The following is a 27,315-nucleotide window of genomic DNA, read 5'->3' as shown; positions in this document are numbered from 1 at the left end:
TATTTTGGTTCTTTCTTGTTAGGTGTATACATTAATGGTTGTTATGTCTTGAAATATTGACCATTCTATCATTAGCTAATGCCTCTCTCTGTCCTTGGTAACTTTTCTTATCTTAAAGTCACTTCTGTTTGAAATTAATATAGCTACTCCCACTTTTTTGTAAAAAAATTAGTATTAGCATGGTATATTTTTTCCATCCATTTATTTTAATCTAGATGTGTCTTTATATTTAAGTGGGTTTATTATAGACAAGATATAGTTGGCTCTTGCTTTTTAATTCACTCTGATAATCCCCATCTTTTGCTTGAGATATTTAGACCATTGATTTTTTTTATTATTTTTTTTAAATTTGCTTTAATGTTTGTTTATTTTTGAGAGAGAGAGAGAAAGAGAGAGAGAGAGAGAAGCAGAGTGTGGTGGAGCAGGGACAGAGAGAGAAGGAGACAAAAAATCTGAAGCAGGCTCCAGCTCTGAGCTCTCAGCACAGAGCCCAATGTGGGGCTCGAACTCACAACTCACGAGATCATGATCTGAGCCGAAGGTGGACACTTAACCAACTGAGCCACCAGGTGCCCCTAGACCAGTGACATTTAAGGAGATTATTAATATAGTTGGATTAGTAGCTATCATATTTCTTCCATTTGCTATTTTTTGCCCTTGTTCTTTGTTTTTGTTTTTATCTTTCACTGTTTTTTCTGCCTTTTGTTGTTTTAATGGAGCATTTTATGCTCACTTAGGACTCCACTCTCTCTCCCTTTTTAGTATATCAATGACAATATTTTTAAGTAGTTATGCTAAGGTATGCGGTATGTATTTATAACCAATCCAACTCCACTTTCAAATAACCCAAACCAACTTCAATGGTAGTGCAAGTACCTAATAATAACAAAATATTCCTAATTCTTTCCTCCTACCCCTTCTATCATTGCTGTCTTTCATTTCACTTATACATATGTGTATATTTATTTATCAAATTAAATTCACTTTTGATCATAGTATTTTGAACAAAGTGTTAACTATTATATCTATGAAGAACAAACAGAAGAAAATCTTTATTTTGCATTGACTTATTTATTCTCTGATGCTCTTCTTTTCTTTATGTGAATCTAAATTCCTGACCTATATCATTTTCCTTCTCTCTGTAGGATTTCTTTTAACATGTCTTACAATGCAGGTTACTGGCAACCGATTTCCTTAATATTTTTTATTGCCTCAGTAAGTGTATATTTCTCCTTTTACTTTTCAGGGTATTGAACTCTAGGTTGGTGGGTTTCTTCTTTCAGCACTAAATATTTCATTCCATATGTTTTCTTGGTTCATTTTTGAGGAGACATTGGATGTAACTTTTTTTCTTTCTCCAGGTTAAGTGCTTTTTTTCCTCAGGAATTTTTCAAGATTCTCTTTGTGTTTTTTGAGGTTTGAATGTGATAATGCCTACGTGTAGTTTTTGTGGCATTTAACCTGCTTAGTTTTCTGTGAGCTTATTGGACCTGAGGTTTGGTATCTGATATTAATTTGGGGAAATTCTAAGTCATTTTTGCTTCAGATATTACTTCTGTTCCCATTCTTTCTTTTACCTCCTTCTGATATCCCTATTAAATGTATATTATACCTTTGTAGTTATCCTACATTTCTTGAATATTTTATTCTTTTTTTCAGTCTTTTTCTCTTTGATTTTCAGTATTGGAAAATTAATTGTCATATCCTCAAGCTCAGAGATTGTTTTTTCAGCCATGTCTACTCTATTTCTGATCCCATCAAATCATTTGTTACCATATTTTTGATCTTTGGTGTTTCTTTTTTATTTCTTAGAATTTCCCTTTCTCTGCTTACATTGTCCATCTGTTTTGCATATTGTCTGCTTTTTCCATTAAATCTCTTATCCTATTAATCACAATTCTTTTTAAATTCTTTGTCTGATAATTCCAACATTCCTGCCATACATGGTGCCTCCTCTGATGCTTATTCAGTCTCTTCAAACTATGTTTTTCTGCCTTTTAATGTGCTTTGTCATTTAATGTGCTTTTGTCATTTTAATGTGCTTTGTCATTTTCTAGCAGAAAGATAGATGAAGAGATCTGAGATTTTTTGTCATTTGTGGTATAAGGTGTGGGGTGAGGGAACTCATTCTTTAGTCCTCTGATTAGGTCTCATTCTTTGGGTCAGCCTGTTCTCCTGGACTGTGAACTTCTCAATGCTTCGTGTTCCCCTTCACCCATTTGGTGAGATGTCTGCAGGGCTCGGAGTTTGTCTGTTTTCCTTCCCCCATGTTGAAGGCTAGAGAGAGCTGGATTTGGGTATTCCCTTTCCCTCAGAAGTATTTATCTCTGATAAAACCCCCAGCAGGTTAGTCTCTGATAAAATAGTTTCTCCTGAAAGCAAGCCTTGTTAAGAACAGAATGTTCTTCTTTCAAAATACTACATGGTTCTATTCCTTTCCCCTGCCAGAAACACAGGGGAATTTTTCTCTGCTATTGACTGTGAGAACCTGATAGAGCTCCTGGAGGTACAGCTCACAGAAACGTAGAGAACCACCTATGACTACGTTCTCTAGAGTTGTAGCTCTCCGGCTTGTCCACACTGACCCTCCAGCAATTCATAAATCACAGTTCAGGTTTGTCTACCCCAGTACTAGCTCCTGGGGCATGTCCTACTCACGGGTTTCAGCTCCAATAAATTAGGATTCTCAGGATTTACATGTGTTTTTTTCCAGTTTGGGAGATAGTGATTTCCTCTATGACCTCAGTCTTAGATGTACCACATCTAAGAAGAGTTGTTGATTTTTCAGTTCATTCAATTTTTTACTTGCTTTTAGGACAAAGTGTGATGCTAAGCTGCTTATACACTGAAAACCGGAAGTCAGGGTGGCTGGCCCATTCTTTAATTGGGTTATTTGCCTTTTTATTATTGAGTTCTAATTGTTCATGCTGGCTTAGAGTTTATGTCCCAATTTCAGAAAGAAAATCATTCTACTTTGCAAGGCATGACATTTAATTATACCATTTAATTGATCTGAAACTAAATAAGAAAGTGAAGAATAAATGTTTCATTTGGGGCAATTTAAAATTTTAGACTCAAAAATCAGGATTTTAGGTGTTCTTTTATTACCATAAACATTCTGATTTTTTACGCTGTTTTTCTTATACAGAGTCTAAAATTTTAGATCACCGTCTTTACCAGAAAAATAGCCTAACAATAGTCATATTTTACTTCAAACCTAGTCTCTCATACTTAATCTTCTTCAGTAAGACTTGAGATGAAAAATCTACACTTCTGAGGTGTCAGGAGTACTGTTGAAACATATCGGTCTGCTATTATAATAAACATAGGGAGATATCTTTCCCAGCAGTTCTCCTAGGAGAGGACATAATTGTATTTTCTGTGAGTGCTTAGGCGTCCTTTTTCTGGCTCACACATAGTCTACTGACATGAAAAGAAGGGTGTCTAGACAAGGGCTGTTGTTGTTAACTTATTTTGAGTCATCAGTACAGCCCCTCAAAACAACCCTGTAAGGATAAATTTTGGTGAATAATTACCCCATACTCACTGTTCTCGCTCCCTCGGATCTCTTGATGGGAGGAACCCAAGGAAAAGGTAGAGGATGAAGGAACCATTTTAGATATAGTGCATATAGGTTGGCTGCCCAAAAAAGGAGGCAGTATTTGTAGGTACAGAGAGATCTGGAGGAGTGTAGCCAGTCGTGTTTGCAAAGTTGGCTATAACAACATCCCATATTCAACATCTTCTTTCAGTATGACTTGAGACCCTTCCCCATTGAGTGGTAAAATCTATGACTTTCCCCTTAAAACCTACTCCTCTATGACTTCCTTGAGCAATAAAGAACAGCAGGAGTGACGCTATGTGATTTCTACGGCTAGCTCATAAAAATGCATGCATTTCTATCTTGTTCCATCAGCACCATTTCTCTTGGAATCCAGCCACCATAATATGAGGAAGCCCAAGCACACTGTGGAGAGGTCTACCTCAAGAGGAACTAAAGTCCCCAGTCCACAGGTATGGCTGAATTCCCAGCCAACAGCCCACCTCAACTTGCCAAACATGTAAATGGGCTTGCCAGTCCCCTGCCAGCCACCTCAGCTGATGAGATTTATAACAGAGATGACTTTCCCCACTGATCCCTGTTCAAATTACATATTCCAGAGCAGAATAAATGATCACTGTTATTGTAAGCCATTAAGTTTTGAGTAATTTATTACATAGCAATAGTAATTGAAACTAGAAGTAAAAATACATTTGACACACTCAGTCAAGGTTTCATGAAACAATTACTTTTTATTCCTTTATATGAGTAGATTCCTGTTCTTATATACTAGTCTTTTTATTCTACAATGGATGAATCTACTATCTCTAAATTTTAAGCTCTGATACAAGGATTTAAAAAGAGAGAGAGATTTAATCCACAAGTTAAATTGTCACTCAGGGTAGCCTCTCATGATGTGAAATACTTTCATGCTATGTCAGACTTGACCCCTAAATCCAAAGGAATCCTTGGGCTTTGTGCTGTTGGCATGGAGTCTGCTTGGGAGTGTCTCTCACTCCCTCTCTCTCTCTGCCACTCCTCTGCTTGTGCTCTCTCTCAAAATAAATAAATAAACTTAATTTATTTTAGAAAAAAAGGAATCCCGGAATGATTCATTTGACAAATAGTAAATTTCTGTATGAATCTATAGAAATTTTGTCAACGTGCTGAATTATTTCAGTATCTACTGGTTTTTTTTTTAATTATGGTGAACATACCAAGGCAGTCTGATTACAAGGAAATAAGCCTTGTCATTGACCTCTAGTACCTGTTTCATAAATACTGGTTTTCTCACCCATGCACTGTTCTCAACTTATGAGCCCATCAGTAAACAGCCTAACTTCATGCTTTTCTCCTGCAATTATTAGTTGCAGAATTTTAGAGTTAGGGAAAGATATGAGTGATTATTTAGAACGTTTTAGTTGTAAATGAAGTGAAGATGAAGAATGGAAATGTTAGGAGGTATCAAGATTGTTAACCCTGACTACACTTTAGAATCAGATAAAGGGTCTCCGTTTCCTAGTCCATTCCAATTTGATTGTTCTGGAATGTGGCCCAGGCATTTCTGGTATTTTTTAAAACACTCTTCAGATGAGTTTACTGTACAGCCAGCATTGAGCACTGCTGGATTTAGTGAACTGGAGAGCCCCATGTTTTGCAAAGCACAGACCATGTACTCATAGGCCATATATAATAAGGTAGAATGTGAGAGATCTATTATGTTTTTAATTGTCTTTCAATCATTAGGTTAAATCAAGGAGAATGGTTCAGTATGATGTTCAGTTTGTCACTAACGATTCTCTAATACTTGCTAAAGTCCCCTTTTAATTAAAAGAGCAAAGGTCTCAGTCTCAGAGATTTTGAAAGTGTCCGGCTAATACCCATGTACATTATTGTGGACAGTGTGTCCTTTGTGCTGTTTTCTACTCACCGTATTCATTTTGGCAGGTAATGATTATTTTGGTCAGCAGTTTTCTGTTTAAGATGAAAACATACATTTTCCATATCAATTTCCATATTGCTTAAGAAAGTTTATAATTTTAAGAAAAAAGTAAGGAGCATTTGGTACTAGGATAGAGGAAACCAAATTGTGGAGGTGTGACTCTAGTGAATGAAGTCATTAGAAAACATTGAGTTAAAATTACTATGGGAACAAAGAGTAAGCATCCTGAAATCATGGATGCTTAGTTAGGTCCTCCATCAACACACCGCCCTCCAGAAAAAAAGTGTCCCATATTGTTAATACGAACTTGATTTGCAGTAGAAAAGCTGATACCTTACAGCAAACGAGCACTTGACATGACCTAAAATATGCATGAAGTGCCTTTGACTGAGTTTTTGTCATCTTTTATGTGTCACTCTTCCAAAAACCATTATGATGGAACAAGCTGGAGCTCTCAATCCAGTAAGGGAACAATTATTCCAAATTGTTGGTATCAAAGAAAATAAAGCAAATTTTGATATGAATAGACAACACATTTTCTGCCTTTAGTATCATCTGTTCAGACAGCTAGGCTTCAGAAAATTTCCAAGGAAGATGTTAATCAGTCAACAAACTAAGACTGTTAGTGTTAGGACCTGTTTTTCCGGTCTCAGGACTGCAAATTATTTCTCCTCCTTGCCTGAACAGTGTACATCTGTAATGGAAGTGACCTTACTGAAGCTGTTTTGGATTGATGGTGGGGGCACATTGTAATTTGGTTGGTCAGACATTCATGTCTACCAACAATTCCTTCAGGGACCTTCACAGAGGAAAACACCACCCAGGTTCCAAAAGGAACCAGCAGGTTTGACTGTTTTCAAGGCACCTGCATATGATTTACATGCAGTGTCAGGATTTGGAAGGCAACCCAGCGACAGGATGAATGATTAACATTGGAATCTAAGCAATAACAGGCCATGTAAAGCGACAAAAAGGAGGTGGATCACTTATTCAACCTCGCCTTCCAAATAGCCGTCAAAGGCTTTTTTTCCCCCCGTAAACTGGAAAATTATGCTTCTTGGCAGTCCAGCAGCAGCATTTACATTGAGAGTGCTTACTAGGAAATTAGTTTTTGCTGATAATTTGTTATATTGAAGTTTATGCTACATTTGCACTGTTCAAGAGGTTTCCTGAGTTCTAAGGTTTATTTTATACCTTGATTTTTAGCATATGGTAGATATCACAGTGTACTTTCAGCCAACCTATAATTATTAATGATCTGTCTGCTTATTTGTTTTTGCCTGGCATGGGTTATCACATCATGTAGTATTTTTTTCAGAGCAGAGCACTCTTTAAATTACATCAAAAATTCCATTAGCATCATCACCTAAGAAAATATAGGGAAAAGTTAATAAGCTCCTCTTCTATATTTCATGCACACTGAATTTTCCCTTAGCATTTATTTCAAAGATGATTTGGCTTATAAATCCATTTACTGTTTATACCTGTAACATGTTCTAGATGTAATTTTTTTCTAGGGGACATCTACATCATTAGATGAACAAATAATCGGATAATCAAGTAAATCTAGCAAAGCCTTAAAAATTTTTTTAATAGAAAACACTTAAAATTTCATTGTCATCAAGGTGTAAATATGAACCTGAAACTATCTGCAATGAACTTTAAGTTTTCTGGGGACAAATCAACAATTTGTGGATTAACTATACCCCTGATAGCCTCTCTCCCCTGTGCTCCTAAATAGACTATGTTCTCACTTGCCTTAGCATTTTTGTATATGTTTAAGTGCCTTTTTCTCTAGCCCTCTTTTTCTAGGTAGCTCGTACTCGTGTTGCAAATATCAGTTCAACTATCAATTCACCAAAACTCCAGAAAATCATAGATACCTCTATGTACCTCGAGCTTGCGTTATTACTTTGTAATTTTACATTGGTATGTTGTCGTCATTTGATTAATGACTGTCTTTCAACTGCAAACTCCATGAACATATGGACAGTTATTTTTTTCACTGTTGTATCCCTCGTGACTGAAGTACAGGAGGATGCTTAATCAGTAGTTTTGAGTAAATTATCTTATTTTTAAAAGATAGGGCATTTCAGAAAATCTACAATTCATATAACTTAGTGAAATGTCTCCTGCTTTTCAGAGTCCTGTAAGTGATTAGAATAGGCCTGTCCCATTAGTAAAGGCTCCATTTCTGAGTAAATCTCTGATCAATGGCACTGAAAAGGGAAAGACTGAGAATTGCACTGCTGTGCTTTGAGAGGGAGATCTAAGGGAAGTAGGGATGGGAGATTTTTTAAAAAATGAAGCTTTGACTCTGCATCTATCCAGTTCTGGTCCACTGTATTTGAAGGAAGAGGAGAAAAGGGTGAGTTCAGAAAAGCAATACAAAGAAATACAGACTAATTTAATAGATAACAAGCTACAAGCTATTTTTTTTTTATTTAGATTCAAGTTAGGTAACATACAGTTTAGTGTTGGTTTCATGAGTAGAATGTATCGATTCGTAACTTACATATAACATCCAGTGCTCATCCCAACAAGTACCCTCCTTAATACCCATCACTCATTTAGCCCAGCCCCCCACCCGTTCCCCTCCAGAAAACTTCTGTTGGTTCTCTGTATTTAAGAATCTCTTATGGTTTGCCTCCCTCTTTGTTTTTTTCTTTTTTTTTTATTCCCTTCCCCTATGCTCATCTGTTTCTTAAATTCCACACATGAGTGAAATCATATGGTATATGTCTTCTTCTGACTGTTTTACTAAGCGTAATACACTCTGGTTCCATCTGCGTGGTGCAAATAGCAAGCTTTCATTCTTGTTGATTGCCAAGTAATATTCCATTGTATGGATGTATGTGTGTATGTATATGTATATGTATATGTATATGTAAGTATATATATATACATATATATGTACATATATACATATATATGTATATATACACATATATATGTATATATATACATATATATGTATATATATACCACATTTTCTTTATCCATTCATCAGTCCAAGCTATTTTTTATTCAAAGAATTAATAGTGTTCCTAAGAATGTGCTTGATGATTTTAATGTTCCTAAGTTGTTTCATTTGAATCTAAATATATCTAAGTAATGGATGACATTTTATTGATAAATATGTTAAGAAAATAATCTAGTGAGTACTGCTTTGCCACATTTTGACAACTTTTTTCAGTTTTCTTGAGTTCTACTTTACTAATTTTCCTGGTGTTTTTCTGGACATACCTCTTCTCTCACCTTTATCACAGTCAGTCAGCAATCAACTATATTGTAACCAAGAGCAATGAAAAACTGATGAGGACAAGAACTGGTTTGACATAAATGAAACTTCCCTTGGGAATTTTCTTTTCCTTTTTTATCTTTTTGCAATGTCAGAATATTCAATTACATCTTGATAAGAAATTATAGGATGTTCTAATTGGCACAATTACTTACATTATTATTATCAAATATTTCATTCTTGTGAAAGAAATTGGAGTTTAGAATTAGAATCATGTTATTTTACAACTTCAGCCTATGCCCTTATTTAATGTGAAGCATATAAACATATAGCCTCATGTAGTAATGACTGAATTTTGAGAGCTATTATATTCGACCAAAAAATGCACAGATCATAAATGTATAACTCAATGACTTTTTACAAAATGAACACACTCAGGTAACCAACACTGAAATCAGGAAACAGCATGACCCATATCCTAGAAATCTTCATGGTGCTACCCATCCTTTGAAAGAAAACCACAATCTACATCTGTGATACGACAGATTACTATAATGTTATCTCTTCTGATTTATGTCTTTGATGCTGAGACTCAGCCATGTTGACGTATGTAGTTAAGGTTCATTCATTTTCATGGTCTAATAGTATTTCCTTAAGTGAGTGTTCCACTACTTATTTATTGTGATGGACATTAAGTTGTTTGTATAGTTTAGCTCTTATGGACAGTGCTGCTACACACGTTTTTGTAAATGTCTTTGATGAGCATAGGCATACATCTCTGTAAGGTTTATACTTATAAGTGGAATTCTTGGGTCATAGATTATGCTTATGTCCTGCCTCAGTGGATACTTCTAGTTTTCCAGAATGGTTGTACTAATCATCATGAGTTCCAGTTCCTCCCACATCCTCAGCAGGGCTTGGAATTGTCTATCTCATTTATTCTAAAGTTATCTACAAATGGTCTGTGGCATGTAATTTAGTTTAACTTTCAATAAATAACTTTCCTATATTTATGAAAATAATTTGTTTCACATGTATATATCTGTTACCCTGGCATGGGTTTACATTCTAGAGAGCAGAGACCATGTATTAGATACTTTGCTATCCTTGACTGAACCTAACATGGCAAACATTCAATGAACTTTTGTTAAGATGAATCTTAACTCTCTGTACTGATCAATTAAAAAAATAGAGTAAGAGAGAAGAAACAGTTGAAGAGGAACAATACAAATATGCTTTATTGAGAGAGACAGAAATTTTTTTTTTCAACGTTTATTTATTTTTGGGACAGAGAGAGACAGAGCATCAACGGGGGAGGGGCAGAGAGAGAGGGAGACACAGAATTGGAAGCAGGCTCCAGGCTCTGAGCCATCAGCCCAGAGCCTGACGCGGGGCTCGAACTCACGGACCGCGAGATCGTGACCTGGCTGAAGTCGGACGCTTAACCGACTGCGCCACCCAGGCGCCCCGAGAGAGACAGAAATTAAAGAGAGCAGCCATCTTAAATTTTGCTAAATTTTATTTTTCATTTACATATTCATCCCCTCAACTTTATGTTAGTGCTGGAAAAAAGTCACTGGTTCCTGCTGTCTACACCTCTTAGTTAATTGCTTCTTTTTTCCACTCTACATTGTAAAAAGATAATTAAAAATTCTATTTTCCCTGATGGTGAGCCCAACTACATTTCTTCAGGAAGGTGATTTGGTTTTGACATAAGCAAACTAATTATTTCTTTCTTCACCCATTCATACCATAGGTGAAAAGAAATGACAAGTCAATATCTGTCTCTTCCTTACTCTTTCAACAGATACAAACAGCAAGTGTGCCTAAAAGATGTATTTATATGTCTAAGGGCATAAAGAAAGTCCAGTTCCACTTTCCTTTTACCGAACTGCTTTCAAAATAAGCAAATAAACATAAGCAAGAATAAGAACTGACCTAATGCCTTGATGGAATTTAATAGTAACGGTTCTTACTTCCCTGAAAATAAGAGATTTCTATAGAAATGATAATCAACCTCCTGTGAGTGTATGGAGCTCATAAAACCTGAAGAGTTTCTAAAGGTCAGCAAGCATTGAAAGTTTTGTCCTGGGGATAAATTTCTAAATAACCCTGAGGAGAAAGAGAGGGAGGGAAAGAAAAAAGTTCAACTTGAAAGTAAAATGTGCAAACTTAACAGTTTTTGGATTATCATTTAATTACAGCCATCAGTCACCTCACATCTGCTTTCTCCCAGTACTCAAGAAATTCAGGCTAAAGCCACAGAATCTGACCAACAGAGAATATATAGCCCATTAAGAATCCAAAGGATAGGAAGCAATATTTGAGGAATTACCCTGTAGGAGATCTTAGGAAATTACCTAGAAGCACGGTAGTGGAATCCATCTTTTAAAAAATACTAGGAAAACTTAAGAGTAAAACTGTCCTTTTAATTAATATGAAAAACACTATTGCTTCCTCTTATGTACCAGTTTAGAGATTTTTCAGTAAGTGATCATGTTCAAAGAGCTTTGCTTGCCAAATCATTTTATTTTAATCCATATTTTTACTAATGCGTGCAACTGGCCTGCAGTAAATACTTTTATGAGCATGATTTTATATTCTTTTTAAATGAGGACATTTGAAGTTGAGCTTTTAGAAATACATTTGCTCCATTAATTGGTGCTAGAGGACGCCAGCAAATGTCTTTATGGACAGCTGTTATTTTTCAGGTTTAAAGTGTTTTAATTTCTTCTTATTGAGGGGTTCATACTGACTGTTCCTAAATTCTGTATTGAAAGAATTAAATGGCTTTAGGCTTTTTAAGCTCCAATGTGTTCAGAAAAGTGTTTCAACCATGGTAATCCTCTTGTCCTGCTGTATTTATCTCCCACCAGATACCTAAATGCTTCTCTCCTCTTCTCAGGCAGATAATTGCAGAGAGGTTGGAACCAGAGAGAAGAGTTGAGCCGGTGCTGAGCTGTGGATATAAAAATAAGTGTCATCCTAGTGGATGGAAGTAAATAGACTCTGAGACCATAATCTCTGCCCTTATTTACTTTTGAAACCATAAATGCCCAGAAGGAAGCTTGTCATTTATTTATATACAGAAATCTATATCTGCAATCACATTTGGTTTTTAACATGTTTTTATTTCCATACATTCCATTGTAGCAATCTTCCGTCTTGAACCACCTTGGTCTTCTCTCTAAAAATGGGTTTCATCTCCATGGTGTTGTTGGCTACAGCCTTCAAGACTGTCTGTGTTTTCAAAATGACAGTGTGTTCCTTACCTGTTTTTTCCCAACAGAGTTCATCTGGAGATTTAATGATCAGAAACATTCAGCTGAAACACAGTGGAAAATACGTGTGTATGGTGCAGACGGGGGTGGACAGTGTTTCATCTGCCGCCGACCTCATAGTAAGAGGTAGATATGAGTGCCTCAGTGGTTTTTTGTTTGTTTGTTTGTTTGTTTGTTTTACATTTCCACTAATAATTTCATACTGGAAGAAAAACCATGAGACCACATATGAGCATGTGAGTTATATTATTGATTTGATCCCCCCGCAAATAGTCTATAGATGTGACAATAAGGAGGGTGCTAATTCAACAAAATAAATATCTCAGCTCTGCCCTTCAAATAGCTCTCACTGTAATAAGCATTTCACAGCTGCTGCCAAGCTGATGTGTTTTTGAGCATGTCATTAATACAGCGACAGTGCTTAATATGAAAGGGAATAGTGATAGTGTGTATATGACAACTTCCAGAACACCAGGATCATCCAGAATGCCTGAGAGAATTTGCCAATCTGAGCTACTGTCCAAGGTATTGCTTTGCTACTGGGCTGAAAAAAGGACCAGAGGACATGATAGAATAAAACAACTCCAGACAGCAAACTAGGAACTACAGATGTGCATCAGTTAATTAAAAGAAAAGAAATCATGCCAAAAGTAAAAGATGCAGAATTTGGAAAGGTGCAGGAATCCTACTGAACAGAGGCCTCAAAAAGCAAGTGTCATTTGCAGGCCTAGAATACTATGATTTTGAAATTACTGACTCATATCCAGATTGAATATCTAAAAGCAGAAATGTCAAAAAGAAAAAGTGGTTATTGTATTGCTAGGCAAATGCCCTTCTTCCCAAGTAGTTTTGAAATTAGGATCAGTTGTAGGTATTGAATGGATCATGTGACACATTCTTCACTTTGGTATAAAAGATGACGTTTATGGAATTACTACCGAGTGTTTGCATTTTTGTTTTCCTTAGGTTCACCTGGACCACCAGAAAATGTGAAGGTAGATGAAATTACAGATACGACAGCCCAACTCTCTTGGAAAGAAGGTACAGATAACCATAGCCCAGTTATATCCTATTCTGTCCAGGCGAGGACCCCTTTCTCCGTGGGTTGGCAAACTGCCACAACAGGTAAAAGAAGAGAGTCAAATGCCATTGGTACATATAAATGGATTTTAAGTCAGCGCCAAGACATGCAGACTGTCACTTCTCTGATATATTCCTTTTTAGTGCCTGAAATCATTGATGGGAAAACACACACAGCTACTGTAGTCGAGTTAAATCCATGGGTGGAATATGAATTTCGGGTTGTAGCCAGCAACAAAATTGGAGGTGGAGAACCCAGTTTACCCTCAGAAAAAGTAAGAACTGAAGAGGCAGGTTAGTGTTTTTGTTTTCTGAGTAAAATGGGTTAATAGGGTGTGTATTTCCATTTCTCTTGGCACTGGTCTCCAGGCCAGCAGGGAATCAACCTCAAAAATCCATTATTGCAATTATCTGACCTATCTAATGGCAGAACTGGCCATATGGCATTTGTCAAAAGACACTCATATAAGTGATTCTAATGTAATGTGACATTTCCAAAAGTTCAGTCCATCATCAGCGTTTATTAGTGCATGTTGAGTGAATATGTTTTTGTCACTTAAGGTTATAATTACTATCTGACATAGTCACCCTGTTAACAAGGGAAATGCTGTTTTCATTTATAACAAGCATTGACAAATTGGTAGGATAATGACATTTGGGAGTTCTGCTGCTAGGCAATCTCATTTTGCCACCATGCTCCATGAATGAGCTCAAGTTACTGGTGATTAGGAATATTTTGACCCCTCAATGATTAAGAGAGAATCATTGTTAAAATTTTATATTTGGGGAAACTATTAGTATTAACCATAAGACTTCTTTTATAATATCCTAACATTGAAACTGGAAATTAGGAAGTGTACATAGTATCACGTTATTGAGGCATTTGAGAGAATCAATAGACTTTCCTTTTCAGCATCTTTAATATTAATTAATACTAATTAAAAGGATGTTTGAAGTACAGCTCACATATCACTTTAGATACTAAGCCAAAATAGAAGTCAAGGAATACATTTCAGTAATTTTAATGATGTTTTTTTACTCAGGACAATGCATGTGACATTTCCGGCAGGAATTATGAGAAATAGGGGAACCTTGCTGATCTTTGTAGTCCATTTATTTATTCACACAACACATATTTTTTTTAATATTTATTTATTTACTTTGAGAGAGAGAGTGAACGAGCACATGAGTAGGGGAAGGGCAGAGTGAGAGGGAGAGAATGAATGCCAAGCAGGCTCCACACTGTCAGTGCAAAGGTGGAGGCAGGGCTTGATCTTACAAACCATGAGATCATGACCTAAGCAGAAATCAAGAGTCAGACGCTTAGCCAACTGAACCACCCTGGTGCCCCCCACAACACATATTTAAGGAGTGTCTACTGTGTGCTCAGCATGTTCTAGATATGGTGGATACAGCTGGGAACAAAGACCACCTTCAGGGAACTTCTATTCTAGTTATGTCATAGAACTTAGGAAGCGTGAAGTTCTCAGTGTAAGTAAGGAATCTGACACCTGTGTGAGGTTTATAAAGAGCAGGTCTTAACAAGATTTGAGGATTTGAGTCTAGGTCATTTTTTTTTTAGGTAAAGCCAATGTTGGCTCACCAGTTAGAGAGCCAACTGTGAATATGCCAACTCTACTGTGGAATATTCCCAAGTTAAATGTTGATACTGGATTCATTTCCCATCATACCTAGTGAACCACTTTCCCCTGTTGTATTAATCTTTATACAGAGTCATTTTTTTCTTACTATTTGAGGTATTTTGAATCTTTGATAATTTCATGCAAATGTAAATTATTTGATCTCCCCAAAGATACACACACACACACACACACACACACACACACACATTGCATATATGTTTTATATGATCCAGATACACACATACGCATATGTATAATGTGCCTGGGATCAGATTACTTCAACTATTAGAAGTAAGCAACACTGGGGCGCCTGGGTGGCTCAGTCGGTTGAGTGGCCGACTTTGGCTCAGGTCATGATCTCGCGGTCCATGAGTTTGAGCCCCATGTCGGGCTCTGTGCTGACAGCTCGGAGCCTGGAGCCTGTTTTGGATTCTGTGTCTCCCTCTCTCTGACCCTCCCCCGTTCATGCTCTGTCTCTGTCTCAAAAATAAATAAACGTTAAAAAAAAGAAAGAAAGAAGCAGCACTGAATATTCTTTCACATAAGTGTCACCAAATGCAAATAGGGTTTTATCTCTGTGTCTCTAACCTACACAGTTCCAGAAGTGCCTCCTTCAGAAGTCAGTGGAGGAGGTGGGAGCCGGTCTGAGCTGGTGATAACCTGGGATGTAAGTGTCTGGGCACCATCCTCCCCCATGGGGGGTTGTTGTTCCCACCATGGCCTCCTGAGTGGCACTGGTGGTGGTACTGGAGGGAGTGGTAATGTTAGTAGCTTAAATTTTTGAATGCTTACTCTATGCTGATCACTGTTTCCAGCATTTTGTGTATGGTTTTGTTTTGTTTTGTTTTGTTTTCCATTTCACTCTTGGAACATTTTATAGATGAAAACACTAAGGCATAGAGAATATTAAATAATTTGCCCAGGGTCATTTGGCTGGTAAACATAAGGGTGAGAGTCAAGTCCTGGCTGTTTTCTCTCAAGCTGTCCTCACGGCTTTCCATGCAGCTGTAACCCCACTGACGCACACCCACTGATTCCAGCAGGTGCTTGCTTCCTGGCCATGCTCTCAGCTCTTGCTTTATGTTGTAATTAGGAAAAATTTTAATTAACACATTTGAAGTCAGAAAGCATGAGAATTGGCTATGTTGTTTGAAGATGTTGATGAAAAACTAGAAAGTTAAGAGATCGTGATGGAGTGTCAGTAGGAATTTTTGACATGATCTAAACACAACTTTGACCTTAATACACTGTTTTTACTTTCTTTTTTTTTTATAGTTTTACTCCTTTTGTATTTAACCATCTAATCAGTGGGCAGTTTCTTTCCTTAGACTCAACATTAGGGATTAGATGATTTTTATTTGATTTAAGAGATGAGGTATATTGAACTAAAAGCGTATCTTATGATACATAAGTCACATTGGAGCTGCACGGTGCTCAAAAAGATTTGAATAACTTTAGAAAATTATAATTAGTTATCTGGATGGCTATGAAAGAGTGGCATATGTCTGTTTAAAAGCAGCTGACTGTGCCACTGACCTTTTTCTCCTTTTTTTATATAACCGCTTAATACGATGTCAATTATTATTTGATGGCTTTTGCAAAAGAATAAGGATTATAGCTCCATTTATTTTTATCTCACTCTCATGTGTAAGGGTGATTTAATATGCCTTTCCTTTGTAGCCAGTCCCCGAAGAACTACAGAATGGTGAAGGTTTTGGTTATGTTGTTGCTTTCCGTCCCCTTGGAGTTACCAACTGGATCCAGACAGTGGTTACATCTCCTGATACCCCAAGATATGTCTTTAGGAATGAAAGCATCGTGCCATTTTCACTGTATGAAGTTAAAGTGGGTGTTTATAATAACAAAGGCGAAGGACCATTTAGCCCAGTGACAACAGTGTTCTCTGCAGAAGAAGGTATGGAAAACATTTTGATTATATATCAGTTCCAACCTAATAAACCACTTACGCTCCAAAAACTGATTTGGAAGTTCTTTGTGACTTCAGATAAATTTCTTCCAAAGGATAATGACTGAAGTCACAGTGAGATTCACATTTCAGGTGGTAAACATCAACCATGCCTACTTGGAAGTACCAGACTCACTAACTAGTCAGAGGATGTAACTATTGGTTAAAAATCTCTTGATGAGCTGGGGCACCTAAGTGGCTCAGGTGGTTAGGCAGCCAACTCTTGGTTTCTGATCACGTCATGATCTGATGGTTTGGGAGTTTGAGCCCTGAGTCAGGCTCCAACCTGACAGCATAGAGCCTGCTTGGGATTCTCTCTCCTTCTCTCTCTGCCCCTCCCCCACTGTCAAAGTAAATAACCTTTATAAAAATCTTGATGAAGAGTGCATTCAAGTCCCAGTTTGTGAAGCAAGAAACAACACAGCTTTCCACAACTTTCTTCTTTTGGGGATAAGATTAAGATATTCTCTTGGGAATGCCCTAATCTCAGGTTTTATAGTGTTTCCTGTGACCTGCAAATAGGATGTTAGCAGGGTAGACAGAGAGGACCAGAAGTGTGACATGGAGAGGTGTGCAATGTGCAGACTCGAGAATGTGATGCACCAGCTCCAGCCAGTCCACTCTGGACCCATTCCACTTCTCTGCCTTTCTTCTACACCTGCCCCAACTATGGTATCTCTTTAGAAAATAGTATTATTAGGAGAATCATATGAAATTGCCGTTTTATGGGACAAAAGCAGCTGAATATTGGCTCTCACATGGGGTTCTACTTAATAAGAATGACAGGAGCTAACATGTATTGAATACTTACCATCTGCCAGACTTTATCTAATTTGGATTTTCCAAGGAGGAATTACACGTAGGCACTATTATTATTGTCCATTTATACAGAAGAAAATGGAAATTTAATAAGAGAAATTCATAGACTTGCCACACTCCATACAGACTTGCTAAGCTAGTATTTTAACCCAAAGCCTTCGCTCTTAACCATTCTGAACTCATGAAATGTGATTATACAGTGTCTTCTCTACCCCCAGCACCTTGCAGTAAATTGAAAAACATGGTCCACAGTTGTTGTGTATAAAATAATAAGACTCAATTTTTTTTTAATACCCCCGACACTATTCTTATCCTCTCTTTTTCTACAGAGTTCGGAGAGAAAAACAAACAGGTAGTATAAACCTTTGCAAAAAAAAAAAAAAAAGCCTTCATATTAATAGCCAGACCCCATTTCCAAGAGTTGCCAAAGATTTTCATTACAAAGGCAGGGATCTGTGGAAAGATGGCAGTTAACCAGGGAGTTTTCAGACACTGCCTACCCTGTGCACCGTGGATTGGAAAGGCTGGCAGTTAGAAGGAGGGACAACTACAGACTTTCGCCCTCTCCTCCTCTGCCCTTTCCTCCTTCTGTTACTATTCTTGCCACTAATGATGAGTTCGGTAAAGGTCTTTCTATTTCAAACATCAGAAACAGATTTGACTTATCTGTGAGAAAGGTAAGGGATTTGGTGGAAATGTACTAGGACTTATCCAATCAAAGTAAGTTTTAAACAGCACACCTCATAAAGATCATTAATCAGAGAAGCTCTGGGGCCTCAGAAACCATCTACCTCTGTAGGGTGTCACGTGGGGTTGACTGACCTCAAGTACTCCTTCCTTATTTGTCCAAACCAAATTTCGAATACTCAGGAGAAAAAATCCAATAGGTCCTTCCTTGGACCAAGACTCTGTCTCACTATCAATAAGCATGGCCCAGAAGAAGGATCATTTAACACAGAAATGGATATCAGGTCAGGGGGGAGCCTCTGCTCAGAGCTGTGCCCTGAGAGGAGAGAATCACTGTGAGCCCCTAAAGCTGCTAAGAGTTGTTTATTACAAAAGGATCTTTTTGTTGTGTTATAAGTTCTGTGCATGCCTGTCTACTCCTTCAGAACAGTGAACTCCTGGAAGTTGGCCCATCTTACTTGAGTGTGCCCCTGTTATGGGCCTTGAATACAGAAGGCACTCACTAAATGCTTATTGAATAAATGAACTCTGTAAAGCATGACTTTGTTTGGCAAAACATAATAAATAAATAAAGAGACAGCCTTTGTGGGCATAGGAGTGCCCAAGCAAGAGCTGTGAGATGAAAGGGAGAGAACAAAGGAAAAGAAGGGAAGAAAAGGTACCAAGAAAAAAAGTATAACAGAGGAAAGAACAGGTTCCTGTGGCTGTTTAGCAAGGAAAAGCCCACTGACTCCCAAGGAATGGAAATAGACCAAGACATGGTTCATGTTTTCAAATAATTTTATAATCTACTTAGTTGAATTTTCAAATACATTATAGTACTTTTTTGAAAACAAAAGCTTCAATAGATTTTTTAATTAAGTACCAAAATAATAACTGTATTTCACTTTCTGTTGCCAAACAGAGCCTACAATAGCTCCATCTCAAGTGTCTGCAAATAGCCTGTCTTCCTCAGAAATTGAAGTGTCATGGAACACCATTCCTTGGAAGTTAAGCAATGGACATTTACTTGGCTATGAGGTAATTTCTTTTAAAACTAATTAGACTGTGTATGTATGTTGCTGTGGTACCTTGTCTCCTTTAATTTAAACTTCTTTTTAACAATGACATCTTAACTAAAGTCTGACTTTTATTGAAATTTTACCACCACATTGTCCCATGTGATTATCAGTGGATATTGAGTTTAACTCAATGAGTTGAATGAAAATAACTCGGGATAGAAAAGGAAAAAAAAACCAGTAATATGGAAGGAGATCATATATCAATCAGATGGGCTAAATCTTTTAAATAGATTGCCTAGAAAATAAGAATGAGATTGAACTGCATTATTAAGTTCAAAGATATTTATGCCAACAGGAAAACTCTTTCCTCCAGCTCTTTGTCTTACTTTTTTGGTGGCCTTGTTACATTGCACTCTTTTAGGTTCTTGAGAAGATAGCTGTCTGTAACTTAATTCTTGCCTTCAGTCTGGGACCTAATTCTTACTTTCAAAGAACTCTGTTTGGGGGCACCTAGGATTAAACATCCAACTCTCAGTTTCAGCCTATGTTATGATCTCAAGATTTTGTGAGTTTAAACCCTGTCTTGGGCTCTGTGCTGACAATGCAGAGCCTGCTTAGGAATCTCTCTGTCTTTTTGCCCCATCTCTCTCTCTCTCTCTCTCTCTCTCTCTCTCTCTCTCTCTCTCTCTCTCAAAATAAACTTAAACTTTAAAAAGGAAAAGTAAGCAGACACAGAGAAAATGGAAAACATTCCAGATTAAGGAAGGCATGTTGGAGAAGTAGAGGAGTAGAAACTCGCCTGCAGAAGAAAGTTCCTGTGGGAAGGACAACTACAGATAGACACAGGAGAGCCAGGCTCCAATGGCTTTGAATGTTGAGAAGAACCATCCAGACTGGGTGCCATGTTTAATAGGGAACAATTGGAAGTGGGAGCAGTTGAGCTGAGAACTCACAAGATGAAAAGTCTTAAGACTTCTCTGACAGTGATATTCCAAGAGTTACAGTTCCCGACCCACAGCCATCTTTTTTGGAAACTTCCCTCACGTTTGTAACTCCTGATTCAGTGACAGGTTTTCACAGGCACATTTGCAACACAGGACCATAGACCCCACCACTTGCCTATGTAACCTCAAATTATTGCACCATGGTGGCCATCAGATCCATAGACAGTTAAGCTGAGCTAGTCAGATTCTTATTTGATATGTTGCACTAAGCAATATAGAGATTGTAATCACTGAGTGTAATGCAGTGTAATGCAGAGTGTAATGAGTGTAATGCAGATATGTCGAATTTAGGACTCGGTTAAGGCTTCTCAAGTGAAGGCCGTGGGCAAGCAGGACAAAGCTGGTCTGCAGAGATGAGATGGAACAGACGTATTCCCATACAACTCCAGTGAATGGAGGAGACAGGGAACCGTGAAGGCTTAGAGAAAGCAACACAGAATACCTCTTTGACAATTGTGCAGTTCTTAAGTCACCTCCCTGTCTTCTTTTTCATAATGGCACCTTGCCCTTCTTTTCAGTAAACTCCCTTTATATTTGAACTTAGAGAGTTTCTGTTTCTGGTAACCAAACATTGACTTGAATAAATATTAATGATAACATAGAGAAAAGGTAGACTAAAGCAGTGATGCTCTAAGAGGGCACCATGTGCTACCTGTACCAGAATTACGCAAATTTTTGCTAAAGTTGAACCCCAGAGCCCTCCCTGGACTCCCTGAACCCAAACATCTAGGAATGAGTTTTATTAATGTATATTTTTTAGTAGGCATCCATAGGGAAATATCTTTTTGCCCCTTAAACACAGGACACTCAGGTCCTGACACGAAGAAACTTAATCAGAGACAGAGCTGCCCAGACTTAAAGAAGTAAAACCCCACACAGATACAGCAAACCAACTTTATCAGCATCTTAAAGGAAGCCAAGAACATTTAGTTGGAAAGTTCCTTTAATTCCAGGACAGTGAATGGAAGCACTGAAAGGTGGTGGGCACCCCGTGGTAGCTCCCAAATGATTACAGCAATGGCATTGTTGGGACAGATAGGTCAGATGGAAGGAAATGCAAAGGAAAGTAGTTCTGAGCTCAAACCTGCGCTAAACCCTGACTCTGTCATTCCCTGGATGTGCTAGGAAAGTTGCATAAACTTTGTGAGCATCATTTTCCTCACCTGCAGAATGGTGCAGTAGTTGGCTCAACCTCATTAGGATTTGGGGAGTATTGAATGATACTAGACACTTAATATGCTTTTCACAGTTTCTGGCTCATAATAATAAGCAACACGTAAGTACACGTCATATCTCAGAAGAATTTTGAAATATCAACTTATGGAATTTTCCCCAGTAAATATCCTCAAGCCGTTCTTCAACTCTAAGCTTCTTTGCCTCCAGAGAGTTTATGATGGTTGTCAAGAGAAGTTGCCTGTAAGAGCCCTTTCTTCCTAGCTTCCTAGATTCCAAAGCTCAAGCCCTTAAGGAGCTAGTTTCATATATCCTGGAGGGTAAGAAGAGAGAAATGCCACTGAGGAAAAAATACAAGAGAAATTTTGGGTGACCTTGGTGGAAACAAACATCTGAGGCTTATGGCCTCATAGCTTTCTATCTGGCAGTGTCCATGTTGGTAGCAAGACCACAAGGAGGGAACAGATGTATTTCCCATATGCAGCAATGATCACTGATTTCCCATTTTCCAAGCACCGTCCAGGAACTGACGGGTTCAAACCAGTGTAATAGTAAGTTTTCTTGGCGAGGGTGTGGGAATAGGGACCCCCGCAGTGATTGAGGTTGAATTTCCCATTAGCTGAGTGGGATATGAAGCTCCATGGTTAAATCAAATTAACTTAAAGAAAATTTAAGAAAAAAACATATTTTGCATGCCTAAAAAAGTAGATGGAGATGCACATCCCCCATTCATAACTTTGTCATTTACAAACCATTACACAGGATCATAATTTGAGAGCTGGTTGTAGTTTGTGAAATAGTTAAGAGAAATAAGCGAGGGAATATGTGGAAATGGGCTTTGTGGGTTTTCAAGCACCACAGCAAAGCTAGCCATTGCTGGCAATTGTTTGGCAGCATAGAGGCAGACAGATGTTAATTTTGCAATATATAAATTTAAGCTGATAAGAATAGTCTATAAGAGGGGCGCCTGGTAAATAAACATTAAAAAAAATTTAAAAAGGGGTGTCTGGGTGGCTCAGTCGGTTGAGTGTCTGACTTCAGCTCAGGTCATGATCTCACAGTTCATGGGTTCGAGCCCCGTGTTGGGCTCTGTGATGACAACTCAGAGCCTGGAGCCTGCTAGGGATTCTGTGTCTCCCTCTCTCCCTGCCCCTCCCTGGCTCACACTCTGTCTCTGTCTCTCTGTCTCTCAAAAATAAATAAACATTAAAAAAAATTTTTTAAACAAAAAAAAAAAAGAGGGGTGCCTGGGTGCCTCAGTCAGTTAAGCATCGAGCTCTTGATTTCAGCTCAGGTCATGATCTCACACAGTCGTGAGATTGAGCCCCGCATCAGGCTATACACTGGGCGTGGAGCCTGCCTAAGATTCTTTCTTGCCCTCTCCCTCTCCCTCTGCCTCTGTCTCTCTCTTTCAAAAAAAAAAAAAATATTCTATATGAAAGCTGAAGCATACCTCTGTTGGTCATGTCAGGAAACAGAGAGTAATCGAATGAAAGAGAAAACCAAATAATGCAAGTAGAGCCAGCATAGTATCTTACAAAGTCCACACCATCTTAGAATGAGACAGACTTGCATTAATCCCCACTCGGATCGAATGGAAGCTCCATAAGGGACATGGAACTCTGCTGGTTTATTCAGTGCCAAGAGTCCTATCTGGTACACAGGAGGCATGCACACAATATGTGTTGATTGGATAAATGCAGTTTTGACTCCACTCTCTTACTGCTGTGTGGCCTTGAGCAAGTTATTAAGGCTCTCCAACGTTCAGTTAAAATAAAGATGGTAATAGTAAATAACATACTGCATCACTGGAGAATCAAATGAGATAAAGCCGCTACTGTCAAAATGGCCTAGAGAGACTTGGGCTTTTCTCTGTTTTGAGTATTGGTCATTGGGATGAGATTTCTTTGGGGAAAAAAATTTGAAAAGCAGTGAAGAAATATGGAAACAAACACTTACACAGTGACTATTGTTTCTGTTGGTGCTGTTGTTGCCGTTGGGGTAGGAAGCAAAAAATGAGACAGGCAATGAGAAAATGGGACTTCCTTGAAATTAATTATGAGTTGGGGTGCACTGGCTCTGCCTTGGCTATATAAAGAACAGCAGACCTAATATCCAAATGCGGCATGGATATGCATGTTGAAAGGAAACAACTAGTGAAAATGTCTTTCCCGAGTGCTTGTTAGGTAGGAAGGCAAAGAAAACAAACTAAGAGAAAGATAGACTAATCGGGAAAATCTTAAGAAATAATTTATATAGTTACATCAAGATAAGAATATATATTTTCTTAGGTTCAGTAATGACTCAAGCACTAACATGGAGAGACAAACGACTTAGCAGAGTGTTTAATTACCAGTCATGTGGCTAACTTTCTGGGTTGCAGTTTCCCCAATATGGCTTTAAAATTGTTAATAGCTCCTGCTTTTCTCTCATCTCAGTGAGGGTTGATCATGTGCCACCTGGCATGCTGAGCACACATCATCATTAGCATCTAGACTAATTTTCTTTCTGATTTGACCAAGTAGTAGTTGAGGAGCTCATTTCCCTGGGCTCCAATTTATTTCATCTGCTAAGCTATAACACTCAGGCTCAGATCTTTTCTTGTGCCCTTTGGATAGGAACAAGAGATACAGATGTGATAAAGAGGATGCGGCATGTTTAAGTTCATGGGTAGCGGGTGCCGGAGGAGCAAAAGCTCCAAAGTTAGAGCATAATATATACCATCAGTTTCTTTAAAGCCATTATGTGTCTTGAAAAAATAAAAGTTGGGAGAATGACCTTGATAAGTGATTGAAACAGAAGTCTACAAGTGTGAAATAATACAGATTAGCATATTTGGAAGAAACCTAGTAGATTTTTTTTTAAAGTGTATGGGGGGAGCATAACCAAAAATGTAAGCAAAATGCCGAACTGTAACTTCACTGGTACCTTCGTCCCACCTCCTGTTCTAAATAGCTCTACAGAATGTGCTTAGTTCCTAACATTGTAATTACAATGGGAAAAGATGTCAAATATTTGAGTAATTTTTGGAGAGTATGAAAATTCTGTCAGAAAAAAAGAAATATGTATTGAGTCTAATTCCTTACTATCAGGCAAGGAATTAACTTCATCTTAGAATGAGTTGAATGTCCATAGGAAAATTGGAGAGAGACAATTAAGATATATTTAAACAATTAGAAATCAGGCAAAAATGAATTCAAGTAAATGAAATGTAGACCTTTGGCTCAGGGGAAGGATGGGTTATGCTAGAGAGAACAGCAACTAGTGCGTAAGTGAGGGTTGCCCAAATGGAGTTTTGTGTGTGTGTGTGTGTGTGTGTGTGTGTGTGTGTGTGTGTGTGTTTCAGATATAACTGACATACAACATTATATTAATTTGAGGTATACAACATAATGAGTCGATATTTGTATATATTGTGAGATGCTCACCACAGTAAGTCTGGTTAACTAACATCCATCACCACACATACTTACAAATCTTGTATGCATGCAATGAGGACTTTTAAGATCTACCTTCGCCATTACCATTGCTTTACATTAGGTCCCCATGACTTTTATTTTATAACTGGAAGTTTGTGTTCTTTATTAGACAAAGGTGATCCCTAGAAAACTGGGTCTCAGCGTTGAGGGATCCAGGGGAATAAATATCTCGGCCTCTCTCCTCCCATATTCTCATCTGCCTTCCCTTGGCCAAATCCAGTGAGAAGGCAGGGCCAGGGGTCGAATAGCACACAGGTCATCCTGAGGGCTGAGAACCAATTAAAGAAGAGTAGAAGACAGATCTGGATTTGTGTTCTAAAACACTGTTGACTGCATTTTTGCTGCCTTATGTTTATTTAAGTATGTTTGGTGTCTAACAGCTAAGTTGAAATATTTGTCACTCTGAAAATCTTTAAGCATACACAAAATTATTTTAGTCTATTAAAATAGTATTTCTGACTTAATACCTGTATTTTAATGGCTGAAAAAGTGCCATTTTTTCAATAGATTATTTTTATAAATTGCATCTTGCGTTGTTTTAATTAAGTGAAATCCTTTGAGGAATGATATTAAGGACTCCTCACAGCAGGGACATCAGTTTTTGGAAGGACCAAATTACTTGCAGAAACAGAGGTAGCATTTTAAATCCTGACATTCCTCAGGTTTGTTTCTGTTTACTTATACAGATAAAAATATTTTGGCTTGTGATATGGTTTTATGGTTCTGAAGAAAAATAATTATTTTATCTCCTCAAGCAGTTAGAATTCCAGTGTCTCATACATGCACAGAATATTAGGATTGAGTACTTAGCTTGGTGGATGAAAGGAAAAAAACATCTCTTCGTCTCTGCTGTATCCGCCAAACACTTCTTACACCAAATATGTGAGGGGTTTTCTCTACACTGATCAATTCTCTGATGTCTGCTGGGTGTCCTAAAATTCAGTTCAGTTCTGACACCATAAACCTGGAGTTAGCTTCAGATCCCACAAATTAAGGGCTAAGTCCCTGAGACTACCTGCCTCCCCCACACATACACTTCAGATGCGTCTAGTACGTCTGATTGGCTGAAAAATCAGGGGTTCCACAACCTCCTCCTTGGGTTTGAGATCTTGCCGGTACGATTCACAAAACTCAGGAAAGCGCTTTATTTACTATTATCCATTTATCATAAAGGATACGACAACCAAATGGAAGAGATTCATAAGACGTGGTGTGTGGGAAGAGGCACAGAACTCCCATGCCCTCTCCAGGAGCTCTACCGTCCCAGTACCTTGGTGTGGTCACCAAGGCTTTCTGAACCCTTCCGGGAGGGCTTCTCATGAAGGCTTCACTACCTAGGCATAGATGATTAAATCGGTGATATTTAGTCAACCTGAGTAACTCAACCTCTAGCCTCTTGTCAGTAGGTGGGGCTGCAAGTTCCCACCCTCAAATTATAAGGTTGGTCCCCCTGGCAACCAGCCTCTTTCTTAAGGTATCCTGCAGCCACAGATAGCTCATTAGCATACATACTGACACATCTCTTTGGAGATTCCAAGGGTTTGGAGCGATCTGTATGCCAGGAAACCTTGGCAGAGACCGAATATATATCTCAGTATGTCCCAGTGAATCTCTGTAGTGGGAAGGATGGAGATGGCATTGGTTCAAATCATCCAGCAATACTGAATGCTTAGTGTGTGCAGGCTTTGCTGTGAGTGGTAGAGCTGTGGTAATGACCAAGACAGACACTGCTTCAGATGTGTGTCCCCAGCTTGGCATCTGCCTCTCCGGCTGTCCTCCATGCCCAGAAATGCAGTGGTTTCTCTTCACAGGTGCACACTCTGCACTAGCAAACCAAGGCACAGTGACACACAGCTGTTCAAGAGGGTGAACTATAACTCAGGTCTATCGTGATAGGAAAATGTTGAGAGCCAGCTATTCTTATCACACTGTCCTTTGCAGTAGATTTACTGTTTATTTCCCTCCCACACACTAAACTCAGAGTTTACTTTGTGAAAATTTGTGTGTCTTCAGTTCTGGACATTTTATTTCTCGGACATTTTATTTTCTCTTTTGATTGTTGCCTTTTCCTTAATCCTTCCTGAAACTCGGGTTGGAACTTCTCATTTGACTTCGATATCTCTTAACTTTGTTGTCATTATTTTTTATTTTTTTCCCCATGTTCAGGGTTTATTAAATCTCTTTTCCATCATGTAGTCTTCAGTTTAATTCTGTCACTGATTTTACTTTTTAATACTGTATTTTTCTGTTATTTTTCAAATACACCCAATTTGGGTTTGTTTTTAATCTTCTATTCTTGGCAAATACAGATTCAGTTCCTTCTTTAATAAATCTGGACATTTTAAATATACTTATTTTAAGATCCACTTCAGATCACTATCTTGTAGCTAGTCTCCCACTAGTTGAATCTCCTAAGTTTCTTTCTTGTTAGCGGGTTCTTCATGTGTTTTCTAATATT

The 27,315-nt window shown here is 38.0% G+C and overlaps 1 protein-coding gene across 3 annotated transcripts in view; it reads left to right on the top strand.

The window, feature by feature from the left end:
- CNTN3 (contactin 3) overlaps positions 1 to 27,315 on the top strand; it is a 343,356-nt gene that overhangs the window by 293,296 nt on the left and 22,745 nt on the right. For 2 of the 3 annotated variants that reach the window (XM_047851057.1, XM_047851058.1), the window contains 6 exons: positions 12,014 to 12,131; positions 12,972 to 13,130; positions 13,230 to 13,379; positions 15,325 to 15,395; positions 16,409 to 16,643; positions 19,105 to 19,220. In XM_047851057.1, the coding sequence (XP_047707013.1) occupies positions 12,014 to 12,131; positions 12,972 to 13,130; positions 13,230 to 13,379; positions 15,325 to 15,395; positions 16,409 to 16,643; positions 19,105 to 19,220 (849 nt within the window). The remainder of the gene's footprint in view (positions 1 to 12,013; positions 12,132 to 12,971; positions 13,131 to 13,229; positions 13,380 to 15,324; positions 15,396 to 16,408; positions 16,644 to 19,104; positions 19,221 to 27,315) is intronic. The other variant, XM_047851060.1, reaches the window with a different exon arrangement.

The sequence above is a fragment of the Prionailurus viverrinus genome, chromosome A2, assembly GCF_022837055.1.
Source record: "Prionailurus viverrinus isolate Anna chromosome A2, UM_Priviv_1.0, whole genome shotgun sequence".
NCBI lineage: Eukaryota > Metazoa > Chordata > Mammalia > Carnivora > Felidae > Prionailurus > Prionailurus viverrinus.
This window is presented reverse-complemented; position numbering and strand designations above follow the sequence as displayed.